Source organism: Macaca mulatta, chromosome 1 (genome assembly GCF_049350105.2).
Source record: "Macaca mulatta isolate MMU2019108-1 chromosome 1, T2T-MMU8v2.0, whole genome shotgun sequence".
Taxonomy (NCBI): domain Eukaryota; kingdom Metazoa; phylum Chordata; class Mammalia; order Primates; family Cercopithecidae; genus Macaca; species Macaca mulatta.
In genome coordinates this window covers 5583812-5600276 of record NC_133406.1, presented here as the reverse complement: position 1 = coordinate 5600276, position 16465 = coordinate 5583812, and the positions used below count along the sequence as shown (strand labels likewise).

General features: G+C 35.2%; 1 protein-coding gene across 3 annotated transcripts in view; it reads right to left on the bottom strand.

Annotated features, from left to right (window-relative positions):
* The window catches only part of AKT3 (AKT serine/threonine kinase 3), a 361571-nt gene that overhangs the window by 43984 nt on the left and 301122 nt on the right, over positions 1 to 16465 (bottom strand). For 2 of the 3 annotated variants that reach the window (XM_028845179.2, NM_001266640.1), the window contains 2 exon segments: positions 12891 to 13105; positions 5664 to 5751 (listed from right to left, as the gene is read on the bottom strand). In XM_028845179.2, the coding sequence (XP_028701012.1) occupies positions 5664 to 5751; positions 12891 to 13105 (303 nt within the window). 3 annotated transcript variants of the gene reach the window in all.

Here is a 16465-nt window from a genome sequence, read left to right as displayed (position 1 = left end):
AGATGACAAATTCCCTGAAAGACACAAAGAGCAAAATTCATCTGAGTAACAACAGATAACCACAACAGCCCTGCAACTATTAAATAAATTGAATTCACAGTGAAAAACTTACCAACAAAGACAAAACTCCAGGTCTAGGGAGAGCTTCACTGGTAAATCCCACCAAATATTTTGTTAATAAATAATACAAATCCCACAAAAACAATTCTATAAAATCAAAGAGAAAAGAGAAGTACTTCTCCTTTTGTTTTCAAAAAGCAAACATGATCCTGCAGTGAAAATTATACAAAGACATTTCAGGAAAAGAAGATGACATAGTAATATCGCTCAGGACTTCAGGATACAAATAGCCTTAGAAATACAATGTGCCAATGCTCGCAATATATAACAACACGTCATGAACAAGTGGGTTTTTCAACAGAATGCAAGGTTCACTCAACTTTGGAAAATCAATGTTAATTCACCATTTTAATAGGACATAAAAGAGAAAAGTCATATGAGCATTGCAGTAAGTGCAGAAAAAGCTTTAATAAAACTCAATACCCATTCATGATTTTAAAAACTCTCAGTAACCTAGGTCTAGAACTGCCTCAATCTGATAAAGGAGGTGTAAAACACCTATATTAACATCATGTTTTTATAACATATTATATTCAAATAATTCTGGGCTTAGAGAAGACTTACAAAAATATAGCACACATAGTTACCATATACCCTTTACCCACCTTCCTCTAATGTTAGTATCTTATATAGCCACAGTATGAATATCAAAACAAAGAAATTAACATCAGTACAATACTATTAACTAAACTACCAACTTTATTTCGATTTCACCAGTTTTTCTACCAATGCCCCTGCCTAGTCCAGGACCCAACCCAGGATCCCACATTGCAATTAAGTCTATCATGCCACCTTAGTTTCTCCAATCTATGAGAGTTCCATCATCATTCTTTGTCTATCACGAGGTTGACACTTTTGAAGTTATCAGGCCAGGTATTTTGAGGAATGTCCTGCCATGTGAGTTTTTCAGGTTTCCTCACGATTATATTGAGGTTATGCATCTCGGAGGAGAGCACTTCAAAAGTGATGTGCCGTTCTCAGAGCATCTTATCATGGGTTCCATGAAGTCAGTATCTTACTTACTGGTGATGTTAACCGTGATCACTTGGTTAAAACTGTGTTTTCCAGATCTCTCCACTGTAAAGTTAGTCATTTTACCTTTGTAAATGATAAATATTCACAGGGAGATATCTTGAGAGTATGGAAATATCCTCTTTCCTAAACTTTTGCTTACTAATTTTAGCATTCATAGGTGAATCCTGAATGAGCAATTTTCACTCAGGAGTTTTAATGGTAATTTCCTACTTTCCTCACCTCTTTTACATTAATTGGAATTCATCTGTAAGGAAGACATGTCCCTCTCAACACTTTATTTATTTAGACAATCAATCACTTATTTATGCAATATAGACTCATGATTACATATTTTATCCTTTGGATCATAAACTAACACTATATATTTTATTACTGAAATTGTTTCAGCTTTTGCCAGAGGACTCTTCAGGTTTGGGTACTTTCTATGTCTTGCCCTTTTTTTTTTTTTTTTTTTTTTTTAAGGCTCCCTCCTTACTTTCTGACATCACAAAATTCTCCAGGCTCATCTTTTTTTCTTCCCCCATAATAGTGCTGAAATCAGTCACACCCTCAAGGAGCCTTGATTCCTTTTATTGGAGAATAATATTTAGAAACCCAGATCTGGCTGCTAGATGTGCTCATTAACATCATATTTAATGGTGAAAGGGGCTTTTCTCCCTAAGACTAGAAACAAAGTCAGGATGCTCACTCTTACCACTATTCACATTATATTGAGGGTCTTAGCCAATACAGAAAGGCAAAAGAAGAAGAAAATGCATACAGATTAGAAATGAAGTAAAACTTTATTTACAGAAGATATGATTGTCTGTGCAGAGAATTGTAAGTAATCTACAAAAAAGGTTACTACAACTAATTCTTGCAAGCCTGCAGGAGAAAAGGTCAGTATGAAAAAACCAACTGTATTTCTATATAGTGGCAGCAAAACAAAGTGAAAATGAAATTCTAAATATCATTTCCCTTGGAAGACATGAAACACTTAAGGATAAACCTAACAAAATTTGTGTAAGACTTAAACATTGAAAATTACAAAACATTACTGAGAGAAATTAAAGATGACCTAAATAAATGGAGATAAATTGCATTCATGGATCTGAAGACTCATTGTTAAGATGTCAGCTCTCCCTAAATCTATCTACAGATTCAACACAGTCTCACACAAAATCTTAGCAGACTGACAGAGTGTAAAATTTATGTAGAAATCTATATAGACATTAATCTAGATAAATTCATGCTACAAAACACCCTGCTAGAGAATCTTAAAGCTTGAAGGTACTTAAAGAATCGTATCTTTTGCGTGAGTAAATGACCTGTCCATGTCCACAAAGAAAGCAAGAAGCAAATCCAGGACCAGGATCCAACTTTGTTCTTTCATGTTTTGATACTGTGCTCTTTAGAGTGGAACATCACGCTACTTGTAATTCAGATTACTTCACTTTTTACTTTGCCTAGGAAGAGATTCAGACCTCCTCAACAGATGCCAGAATCTCTAGATGTGCCATCACCTCTTGATGTGCAGCAATAAGTAGAAAAATAGCCAATAATTATGTGATAATAAATTAACAAGAATAAATTTACCAAAACTTATTAATAAAAATGTAACAATAATCCCTGATCTTAGGAATTAATTGACTTTTACAATAAATTACACATTTTAAAGATATAAGGACTCCATAAAAATGTTTTATTTTATAAATGATTTAGTAATTTACACTGAAACACTGAAATTTTAACTGAATTCATTAAAACAGCTACTAACGTCAGGCTGGTTCTCAAAATTAATTTCGTGTTCATCTGTGATATGATACAAACCCAAATAGACTCAATCACATTTTCCTTTCAGAAAGAAACTGAAATTTAAAAGTGCTGCTATAATAAAGTTGCTCCTTCAAGTATGTATGGGGCTGCAGAGAACACCAGAGCCTCGGGGGTCACGCAGGATGCCGTGAGTAAGCCTGTAGATGGCATCAATCCACGACCAATCTATTATTTACAGAAACAGTCATTTTTTGGTTGTGCTTCTTTATGCAAGATATTTAACACTTCTGCTCAAATTAAGTGGCACCCATTTAAAAAAAATAATTATAACAACTTGAAGGAATTTATCTACATACGTCATCAGAAGTTGTTTTGGCAGCTCCTCCTCCCTGCCAGAGCTGCTGGCTCCCCTAATTCCATTCCCACATGGTAGCTGCTGGCTGTCTTACTATCACCTTTACACTGGGCGTGTCTAGCCCAGTGGAGCTGAGACAGGATAGGCCTTGCTTCCTTACTGGTACACTGGTTGGGCTCTCAGAGCTTTCTCCAGGTGGGGCCAAACTCTTATTTAACATGAATAGCTGAACACTGAGATAAGGAAACTTTGTAGCTAATCTTATTGTCCTCACAGGACTAAGGAGGTCCATATTTTGGCCCTTCTTTGAATTTACAGGGCCACATTGGTACCCCAACCACTGTCTCTTAAAGAAATGGTTCTTTTCCTCTTCTTTTTTTTGGAGTAAGTCCTCCTAGAAGAGGGTGTCTAGAAGGGATGATATTTAGTTGTAGCTTATTATTAGCTATTTATTAAAAATAAAACCATGCATGATTTCTGGGAGACACAGCAAGCCCTCATCTCTTCCAGGTTTTTTTGTTGTGTACTGACACGATGAAAACAGTGCACAGCTCATTAGGGGCATTCCTATATATGCATGCAACTCATAAGGAACATCCTCAGTGAGACAAAGTGGATGTAAAATTGTCTATAAGAAGATAATAAACATTTAGCACATTTAAGAATGCTCAAATGCTTCTCATCAAAGTTGTGAAGGATTCAGTACTTAACATGGTACTTTAGACATAGAAGAAACTCAGGATATGTGAGTTGAATCGAGTAGAGGTGTCTAACATGAGGCACCTATTTTAAATTCCTAGTTACAAGAAACAGATCGAAAATCACCACACTCCCAGTGACCAATAACATAATACAGACATGAAGTGCTTGTGTTACTTCCTCCTAACTCATCTAATTCATATGACATAATTCTATCTTTACCTTAAGGCTTAACGGAGAAGAACACCTGGCACATAATAGACCCGAAATAAATGTTGTTGACTAATAAATGTTTCAGAGAAAAATATGAAATGTTGGAATAAACTGAAAGGGATGAACTAAAAATAATTACAGAAAAATTTGGAGTAAATTATTGAATGAAAAATATTTCATAGTAAAAATTTTATATAAGCATCTGAAAATCAAAATATCAAAATCAATGAATGTACTAACAATATCTGAGGTGGTTTAAAAAAAAAAAAAGCGGGTAGCGGGGGACAGACATAATAATATCCCGTTCCTGAACTCAAGCAAAAATTGCAGTATTTAAAACAAGAAGGGTGGGTGCAGTGGTTCACATAATCCCAGCACTTTGGGAGGCCAAGGAGGGAGGATTGTTTGAGCCCAGGAATTCAATATCATACCAGGCAACATGGCAAAACCTACAAAAAGTACCAAAAAATTAGGCAGGTATGGTAACTCACACCTGCAGTTCGAGTTACTTGGGAGGCTGAGGTGAGAGGTAGAGGCTGCTGAGCTGTGATTGTGCCACTGCACTCCAGCCTGGCCAACAGAGACCTTGCCTCAAAAAATACATAAATAAATAAAAACAAGTAATAAGCAGATCACAATAAAACTAAACATATATAATTAGTAGTATTCTTTTTTTTTTTTTTTTTTTTTAAGCGATTGGGTCTCACTCTGTCATCCAGGCTGGAGTACAGTGGTGTAATCATAGCTCACTGCAGCCTCAACCTCAACCTCCTGGGCTCAAGCGATTCTCCTGCCTGCCTTAGCAGCCTCCTCAGGAGTGTGCCACCACGCCCAACTGATTTTTTTATTTTTCTTGTAGAGATGGGGTCTCACTGTGTTGCCCATGCTGGTCTCAAACTCCTGGCCTCAAGTGATCCTCCCACCTCAGCCTTCCAAAGTGCTGGGATTACAGGCATGAGCCACCATGCCTGGCCTAGCAGTATTCATTTTGTGGGCAATAAAGTTCTGTTTCAAATGACAGAAAAGTCCAAAATAAGACATTGTGTTTACTACTTCATTAAATATTAAAAACAAATTTCTTTAAATTCCTTTTAAAACAAAGATTTGTATAAATGAATCTGAAGTGTTTAAAATTAAAGACATAAGGGCAAATTAAAAATTTTTAACTAGTTTTTTAAAGAAAAAATAATACTGGGTATCTTTTTTAAAATTAAAGAAATAACGAGAGGCAAACTAACAAATTATTATGGGAAAAAATAGAAAAATAAATTCTGTGATCATATTGAGTAAAATTTCAAGAGGCATTTAGGGAGTCAAAATTATAAGTAAAATTTTGTGCACAGAAGTTCAGTAATCACTTAAATGTCGGTAAAATGGAAAGTATCATTACATCATTAACTTTTAATCACTTAAAGTATTTTTACTATAAATTCATTTTAGCAGTGCAGCCAAAATATATACACACTATGCCATAAAGATATCTTACCTTTTTATCATATACATCTTGCCAGTTTACTCCAGAAAAGAAACTGTGTCTCATAATTTCTTTTGCATCATCTGGTCCTCCACCAAGGCTATGAGAACAGAAATAAAATTAAGTACAAAACATTTACATAAGCTCAAAGCATAACAAAAAAAAAAAGGTTTTGTGAAAGTGTAATTTTCTGCACAATAAATAGTTCTTGGGATAAACAGCTCTAAAAGTAAACAGCTTTTGCTGTAAGTTCTATTTTTCCTAATATGGTTATAAGAACTAGCTTCAGAAGAGTATAGTATTTGGAAAAGAGCAGAGGCTTTGGAGATAGATCTGGAAGAAGCAACCATCTCTGGCACTTATGAGATGTGTGACAACAGAAAAGAGGCTTAACCTCAGTTTTCTAATCTGCAGAGTGAGGAATAATAATATTTGCTGGTGGGTCACTGCAATGGTTAGAAACAACATAGGAATGTTGTTTGGCTGTGTCCCCACCCAAATCTCATCTTGAACTGTAGCTCCCATAATCCCCATGTGTCATGGGAGGGACCAGGTGGGAGGTAACTGAATCATGGGGGCGGGTTTTTCCCATGCTGTTCTCATGAGAGTCAGTAAGTCTCATGAGATCTGATGGTTTTACAAAGGGCGGTTCCCCTGCACATGCTCTTGGGTGCCGCCATGTAAGATGTGCCTCTGCTTCTCCTTCACCTTCTACTATGATTGTGAGGCCTCCCTAGCCAAGTGGAACTGTGAGTCCAATAAACCCCTTTTTCTTTATAAATTATGCAGTCTCAGGTATTTCTTCATAGCAGTATGAAAATGGATTAATAATAGGTAAGGAAATTCTGGTGTTTTCTGGCTTATTCAATTTAATATAGTACATATTACTAAGAATAAAGGAACTAAAAGTGAGAAATAGAAAGAACAGGAGGAAATGAGGGAAAAAGAACAAGAAAAGGAAGAGAAAATAAACCTATATATCTGAATTTAATATAGTTGGCTTTATTTGGACTTGTTCATTATTAGAAATGATATGTACCGGTAAGTGCTTAACAACCAGCTCTCTGTGAGCAATCATGCATTTATACAAATATAATTTTTTTTTTTTTTCCAAGGGCATAGTAGATACCAGGTGCTCAGAGCAGAGCAGCCATGGAGCTGCTGAGACCGAACCTTGCCTGACCTAGCCACAACCACACCCCAGACATAAAAATTTAAATTTTACTGATATAAAGAATGCAAAACAAAATTTACAAAGATCATAGAATATACAATGTTGTGTATTGTAAATTAGTCACCTGATTCTCACAGAAAACTTGTTAATTTTTGTTGTACTCCAAAGCCACTAATGGATGCAACTTACGATTAGTTTCAACATGAATACTGGTTGACATTTCGTTTATGCTAAAGTCAAAGCTGAAAGTGATACAATGGAGACTTCAGAACTTCACTTGTCAGTTATGTGAGTGACTTCTTTGCTAAATGGTTAATAACTTTGGGACAGTGGAAGAAGACTCACTTTTTGGTGCTATTTACAATGTAACGAATATGGACACAACAAACTTTTAAATTTAATCTGCATTATTAACATTTTCTCTTAAGTCTAAACAATCAACAAGACCGTAAGTCCAGCCCCAACTCATACTATTTGCCAATTCTGGTGATATAAATTCTCCCACCGTGGCCAATTTTGAGCTACCAGTAAGATGTCACTGAACACGTAGGCAGAAAGAGACGCATCGTAGAAAACCATTATATATTATGTCCATAGAGATACAGCAGACATAACTAATCTCAAAAATACAGATAACAGTGAAACTTAACAAATTAAGGAGTAATGAGTTTTGAGTATCTATGACCTTTGCTTTTCCTATTCTTAACTAGTAAATTTATATAATTTTTAATAATGACCATAATCTACAACCAGCTCACAAAATTGGTGAAAATTTCACAGTTGGTTCTTGAGAGCCGGTATATGCTAACTCCAACACACCACTGGGTTGGAAGAAAACCAAGTAGGTCACAGAAAACAAATACAGATGCTCCTAAACTTAACGATGGGTTATGTCTAGATAAACCCACATTTCAACTTAAGATGGGTTTATCTGGATGCAATTCCATCATTAGTTGAGGAGCATACTAAATACGCATCACTTTTGCACCATGATAAAGTCAAAAAATTGTCAAGCCGTCGTAGGTTGGAAATCATTTATAATTATACAATTCTAATGACTTCTGGTTATTAGATCTAAGAAACACATGACTGGGAAGAACCTAGGATCCTTTGACACACAGTCAAAATGGAAAACAGTCAACTGATACCTGAGTATCTTTAGTGATGATAAATGATTCACATCAGCTGGGTCTCCAACTCCCAGATCCTTATAAAATTCTCTAAATGAACTACACCCCAGAGATGGGACTTGTAGGTTTGATCATAATAGTGCTGTTTGATGTTTGCATTTGGAATTTTCAGACTGGTAGTTCTGTATTCAGTGAGAGCTCAGCATTTCAGACCCTGCCCTCTTTTTCATTCTATTTCAATTGTGTAGGGTTTCTTCCCCAGGAGACTGCAAACTCCTTTGAAGACAAGGAGAGTGCTGGATTATCCAAAAGGCATTCTAAGCTTGTGCTTAGGGAACCAGAGAAGCAAAAGCACCAAAACACGTTTCTGAAAAGCATTTAATATTTTCAAGCATGCATCAACATAGTCTGCATGAGAAACATCAAAGCTCCATGGCATTTTCTTACACTTATGTTATAGTTTATTTCAATACTGTTTTCATTTGAATTGTACTTGAGATGGGAGTTGGAGTGGAGAATCATAATCATTTTGTAAATAAAATGTTTTAATCCAGCTTTAGTTATCCATTTTTGTAACTCCTCAAGTTTTCTAGCAATACTTTGGTTTTGAACATAGCCAGCATTTATTCTATATTTATCAAATACATGTAAAACTAAAATATCAGCTATGAATACTATGCAAAGTCTGAGAATACAATCAGACTTCCATTTTAGAAGCTAGGAGAAATTCTTTAACACACTTCCTCAATGTGTGAAACTGTCAAAAATTTCAGTGTCAATGACTCTCTAATATACAATTTAAGACTTCAAAAATAATAACAAAATATGCTTTGAAGTAAGATATTTATGTCTAGAATACTAAACTCCAGTATCAGAATGCCAAACTAAATCCTCAGCTACTATGAATTCCTTTACTATTAGGAACATCACAGAATTCACATTTTCCTAATGTTACTGAATACATGAGGTCATGTTTTTCCTATCAACTCTGCATAGGAAGATAAAGGAGGGGCTAACAGAATGAACATAAAGGATGGAGAGTAAGAAATAAAAGCAAAATGATAGTTGACCCTTGGATAGCACTAACAGCAATTCAATAAGACATACCAGAAAAATTCCAGTAGTATTTAAAATAGCTGTGTAGAAAAAATGAAGAGTTGTATTATAATGCTATCATTACTTATGTTTCCAAAGACTTCAAGATCCTTGTTAGTTTCCTTTTCTTTCTGCCCCTGAAACTGAGGTTCCCTAAGATTCTGTCCTGAGGCCCTCTTCTCCTTATCCACTACCCTCGCCACTACTAACTTGGCTCTAGCTACCTCCTAGATATAGTTATGGCTCCCAATCCATATAGTCAGTTACTGTGTTTTTTTAAGCATTGATTCTATTATTTCCAGCTGCTCACTTGACATTTCCATCTTGGTTTTATATAGAAACTTCAGACTCAGTGTACCCAAAGTTATTATCAACATCTACCCCCATCAAGTCTCGTTGGTTTGCATACCCTGTCTGTTAATCACCCTAGCTGGAAACCTCAGAGGGATTCCTGACTCCTCCTACTTCCTCACAGTTTCTAGTTAATCATAACCTCTATCACTTGTGTACTACTGCTTCAGGTAGGACTCCATCTATTATCTGAACAATTCCATAAATATTCTTTAAAAAAAAAAAAAAAAGACAGGGACTCACTCTATTGCCCAGGCTGGAGTGCAATGGTGTCAACTTGGCTCACTGCAGTCTCGACCTCCTGGGCTCCAGCCATTCTCCCACCTCAGCCTCCCAAGTAGCTGGGACTACAGCATGTGCCACCTCACCCAGCATTTCTTTTTTAACAGAGATGAATCTTGCTATGTTGCCCAGATTGGTCCCTGAACTCCCAACCTCAAGTGATCTTCCTGCCTCGGTCTCCCAAAGTGCTGGGATTACAGGCGTAAGCCACTGTGCCCGGCCCAATAAACACTTTTAACTGCTCTGCCTGCCCCTGGATCCTCACTCATCTAATCTGTCCATGACAAAGATGCCAGAGTTACCTTTTCATGACACAAATCTGATTATACTATCCCTTGCTCTAAATACTTAAGCACTATCTCATCCTCTTCTGAATAAAGATTAAATATTTTCTAAGAAACCTAAGATCCTTATTATCTAATATCAGCTTCATTTCCCAATGTTACCCAACTCATATTCTACACTCTAGTCACTGAGCTTCTCAAATGCCATGTTCTTTTGCAATCCTAGCTAAACTCTACATGTAAATTTCTGTGCTTGAGTGCCAATGCAAATTCGAACTCCTTTCTGATTCAGCTCAAGTCCCCTAATCCCCTAGACAAAGCCAATAATTTCAACAGTACTTTGTATGTAGTTTGACCTGAGCATCTGTGAGTACATGTTTTGTGCCCCAGATTATTCTATGAACGTCTAGAGCAGAGACTGGTTCATCTCACTCATCCTTGTATCCCCTGTTTTTGCTGCAGCAGTGGAGGGGTTGACACATCTATTATAAAAGAAATTATTAGATCGTTGAAAATACTGCATCTTCTCATTAGATCAATAACAACCTCCTGGTGAACAAACAGGAATTATTCTATTAATACATACCAGGCGGCTAACGTTCTAAGAATTTGCCTCACATTCATTCAGTAGTTCCTAAGTACTGACTATGTGCTATTCACAGAGTGGGCTGACAAATTAAAAAAAAAGAAAAAAGAATGAGACATACACATGAAAACCACAAGTAAATTTTGTTCTACTAGCCATTTATATAGAGGGCCACAAAGTAAAGGGTGGTCAAAGTTGCCTGCCAGAATAAGAAAAGGATGAGATAAAAATTCACTGCCTTGAATACCAAGCCAAATATTAGACCAAAAAATCAAATAGATAAAAGTTGGCTGGACACGGTGGCTCACGCCTGTAATCCCAGCACTTTGGAAAGCCGAGGTGGGTGGAACACGAGGTCAGGAGATGGAGACCATCCTGGCCAACATGGTGAAACCCCGTCTCTACTTAAATACAAAAAAAAAAAATAGCCAGGTGTGGTGGTGTGCACCTGTACTCCCAGCTACTCAGGAGGTCAGGAGGCTGAGGCAGGGGAATTGCTTGAACCCAGGAGGCGGAGGTTGCAGCGGGTCAAGATCGTGCCACTGCACTCCAGCCCAGATGACAGAGCGAGACCACCTCTCAAAAAAAAAAAAAGAAAAAAGAAAAAGAAAAAAAAAAGATAAGTCACTACTCTGTTTAAAGGTTACCTATCACCAGGTGCTGCTCCTTACTTAATTGTAAAAGAATGCTATTAAACGGAACACATTTCAAAACTTGAACTAAGAAATTGTTGCATTGTAAATAAGATACATACGAAATACCAAATAGGCACCGAGAAACTTGATTTCTACTCTTGGTCTGCACGAATGTTCTGAGAGACCTTGAATAAATCACCTAACCCTCTCTGGGCCTTTGTTTTCAACTCAATGAAATGGAAATGAGAATAGTATCTCCCCTATCCACCCACTGAAAAAGCCAGGGAGTTAATGTATGTGAAAGTGCTCTGAAAAAGAAAACAAAATCACTTTACACATATAAATAATGTCTGTAGCTAGGATTACAAAATGATTCTTGAATAATTCTTCACAAAGCAAAAAGACAGTATCTCTTTTATTATGTTTGCTTATTTCTGCTGAAGATAAAGTCATGCTCCTTATAAGGTTAAAAGCTAGAAGAATGCAATGAAAACCATTTCTAAGATAGAGTTAAAAATCCAACTTTTTGGCATTCACTCATTAATCCAGTCAGTATATACATATACATATACATATATATATGAGCATCAACCATAAATAAAACATTTTCATAAAACCCTATGTGAGGTATTATAAAAGATTCAACAATATGTGAAATCATCTATGCTTCAAATGAGTAGACTCAGAGAAATACTGATATGCATAGATACCTAGATGGGAAGGCAGATATATACATATACAAACACACATATTAAGAGACATTTTGAAAATTAATAGTCATTTCACATGATTTATGAATTTATAAACATGAATGAATGTATAAACATGCATACAAAATACTGTAGTTCACTGAACAAAGCAGCAAGAGCCATAGGATTCTTCAAGTCATAGCCATAGCTACAAAAACAGAAATACAAAGTGTGTACAGTTTTTTTGCCATCAACCCTTTCAGCTATGCATAGAAAAGACTATTTTCAAATGACAAAAAAGCAGTTAGAGGCCGGATGTGGTGGCTCACGCCTGTAATTCCAGCACTTTGGGAGGCCGAGGCGGGTGGATAACTTGAGGTCAGGAGTTCAAGACCAGCCTGGCCAACTTAGCAAAACCCCATCTCTACTAAAAAGACAAAAATTAGCCAGGTGTGGTGGGGGTGCTTGTAGTTCCAGCTACTCAGGAGGCTGAAGCAGGAGAATCACTTGAACCTGGGAAGCGGAGGGTGCAGTGAGCCAAGATCGCGCCACTGCACTCCAGCCTGGGTGGCAGAGTGATACTCCGTTTCAAAAAAAAAAAAAAAAAAAGCAATTAGATATGTTAACACAGGCTGCGGGTGAGAGGAGAGTATTGAAAAATAGGTCTATTCCTTTTATAAGAAATACAAAGGCCCAGAGACTGAAAGAAAAGGGATTCTCCTATCCCCACAAGATCAAGTAACAGAGCAATTAACAAATTTTCACTCATAATATGGATAATGAAACTCTCAAAATCCTTATTTGGTAAATCTGCATAAAAGTTCCAAGTTAGGAAAGAGTCGAGAAAAATTTTTAAATGTTCTATATTATGCAGTTAAAAATAAGTCAGGATCTCAGTGGGAAGATGTCTACACCAAATACATTGCTTCTTGGAGTTAGTTATATTTGAATTAATTTCCATATCTCAATTTTTAACCACATTCATCAGTAATTCGCTGAGCGTCAAGGCTTACCGTTTATTTGGATCCTTTATCAAGAGCCCTGAAAGCAATGATTTTGCATCTGAAGAGAGTGTTCGAGGAAACTTAATGTCTTCCATTAATATTAATTCAAAAAGTTTCTCATGGTCCTGGTTGTAGAAAGGTAACCTCCCACACATCATTTCATACATGACAACCCCTAGGCCCCACCAGTCTACTGCTCGGCCATAGTCATTATCTTCTAACACCTAAAAGTGAAATCAGTAAAAAGATTAATTATTATATGTTAACTTTTAAAGCATTATTCATAAAACATAAGATTTTTATATAAAAATGAATCTTAACTTTCAAAGCCTAGGTAGTCTATTCTGAGATCTTGACATTTAAACTGTGAAGCATCCTACAAAAAACACAAATCACATCAAATATGTGGAACATTCAATATATATCCAGAAATGGCCAGTGTACAAAAAAAGGGGCAGGTCGTACAAAAAAAAAATCCCAAGTACATGAATATACATAAGGATCAAATGAAAAACGTTAGCTAGCATATTTACATATTTTTTCTTAGGCCTAGTGACTTTTTCATTCTGGTTCCACCCATGTGGACTTTAAGTAACAACTCAGAGCTAGGGTGTGCTGATTATAGAGCATATAACATGCACTACACATTCTTGCTTTAAGAAGAACTAAGTAATACAAATTAAACAGTGAAAGACAGTAGTAAACAAAGGCAATGTAATGGAGAAGTCTACAGGGCAAGACAATCATTAAGTTTGAAAACCTTTGGAGGTCCCTGTATGTTTCAACTCTTTCTGGAACTATTTAATTGACAAAGTGAATATAATAGCTTATGGTATGAGGTGTAATAAACTTTAATAGCCACAGCTTTGTACCTCACAACAAAAATTTGTTACAGCAAAAAAATGGACTTAATATCTGTGTGGTATATGTCCTTAAATTTTTCCCAAAATATATTACAGGCAAAATAAATTTAGTTAGAAAAGATATAAAAGTATCCGTTTGCCTATGTTGGAGCAATGTGTTCAAATGGGAACATGGTAACTTACCATTTGCCCCAGGAAAAATTTGGTTTTATCTTTTTATCAGATTTGTTCTTCATCCAATGGAATATTCCTCATCCATATGCAACTTTGAATATTTTATTTTAAAACTGTATTTGATAATCTTAAAGCTTACTTTATTTGATCCTCTCAGCTTTGGAAAACCAGATCAGGAAAACCACATATATGAATTTATCAATTTAAAAACACTTACAACCGATTACAAAAGAGAACATTTGATAAGGACAAAGTAGTACTTGTGTTCCAAACTTCCTTGGTTCAAATTAAATATTTTCTGGAAGATTACTCTTACATGACTTTTATTTAAAATTTATCAATAATCTCACAGAATTACAGGTGATATTTTTGACAGTTACATTATGATTACCTAAAAATACTACGAAAGGCACTTTGGTAGGGTATTTAAAGACAAAGGATATAATTTATAAGAAAAAATATGTTACTTAAAAGATCTATTCAGTAAGCATTTCTATTATGAAAAGATTTTTAATTCAATTATATCAATGTTTGCTTTACGGCTAAAAAACTGAAAACTTCACTGGTAGGATATGAACACAAGTTTAGATCCTATGCTTTTCTAGAATGTTTTGTAAATCACAAACTAACAAAAACATTTTCTGGAAGAACAACAAATTCTAGTTTTCATCATTAGCCTAAAGAATGTATTTTTACTTGTTTGAAATGAGTAATCTGAGAACAAATAGAAAACAAAAAAATAACCTGAAAAAGCAGAAGAAATTCTACTTACATATTTATGTTAAAGGAAATGCTGCATATATTATTTTAAAATACCAGTGACTTCTGATGATTCAAGGATCTATCTCATGGCCAATTAGTAGAATGCACTGTTTGTGGGCCTTTATCTAACTGACACAAGATTTTAACTAATAACAACAAAAAAATTTAAATCTAAGTAACCTTTAACTGCATTCCTACAACACCAATAAAACAGTGGCATATATGGAAAGGAGCCAAATGTGGTTTTTAACCTCTTTTTTTCATAAAACCATAAAAAGCATAAAAGCTGGATTAACTGCCTCCCGAACCCACATTTCACCAGCCGGGTTCTCATCCCCAGCTGGCAAAACTGGCAATCCTTTATTTTTTTTTAAATACCTGGTTTGCAGCCAGAAGGGAAAGTGAGTACATAAAAAAAAGGGATTTTTATTTTTGAAGAGAAATAAGCAACTGAAAAATAAAATTGCATTGTAAAAAAATCTGTTTGATAAAATAAATTTTATTTAGCTTTGTAAAATGAATATTGATTCTTAAAATAAGTGATTTTGCCTCTGAACATACGTGCTTTAATTGATCTACAGATACATAATGCTATAATTAGAACTGTTTGCCGTATCACTTTGTATTAAATAAAACTGACGTAACGTATTGTCTTCCTGACATGTAAACTTAAGCAATGCTGAGGAGAAAACACCCTAACAACTAAAATCCCTCTTTACCTAAGAGATTTCACTATCAGTTAGAAAGATTTTTGTTCAAATCCTATCTCCAAACAGCTATAAGATGAAACATATATAAATAAAAATAATTACACTATCTTATATGTGGATATATATGTTCCCACTATTCAAACAATATCTTTTCTCTTTCCTGAGTCTACATTATTTCAAAACACAATACTTTTAAATACTCTGGAAATCCCACAGTCAAATTAACCAATTTGAATCCAATAACCTCTTTCAGATTATTTTAAGAAGACAATTTTTCTCCCTCTACTCAAAGCACTTATTATTCTATAAATACGTAACATATACAATTTACATTTTTTTAACTTAAGGATTGCAAAGTCTTTCTGGCTACCTCTGAGAATTTTTTTTTCTAGCTAAAAGGCTAATTTATTTCATGGTTATTGTGAGGGCTGGCTGAAAGGTATGATAAACAGTGGTATAACGGACAGGTACAACAACGGTAGAGCATATTTCAACTTCATTAAAAGATAATTTCTCATACAATTTGGATATAAATACAGATCAAAATATGCTCCTGAAAAATCCAATGAAAGATTTATCTTGAAGAAATAAACTTGCATCTCTTTTCCATAAAACCAACGTTACTGACTTAAATGAAACCCAAACTTTAAATAGGAAAGCAGACATTTGGTATTTCCTCTACCCCTACAGTCCTTTATAACCACAGATGTAGTTGTACTTTATACCTACCTTCAACACAAATGCCCAAACAGAGATGAAAGAGGGGATTTGGAACATTAAAAAAAAATGCAATTGTTACAGACTGATGAGTGGTCACATCAAATGAAAACTCAAACAGAGCACAAACTCTAGAAAATAAGGCTTTATTTCTAATAGGAGCCAGAAATTGCTTTACTTTCTGATATGATAAAACCTAAGACTCAAGGAGGTTACAGCAGATACAAACTAACATTAAATACCCTGGAAATATCTGATCAATATTTGATGAAGACACTTACATTTACAAAACAGCCAGGTGAGTTAATAACAATTCAAGAACTAATGTGTTTTAATTTCAAAGAATGATATTGAATGA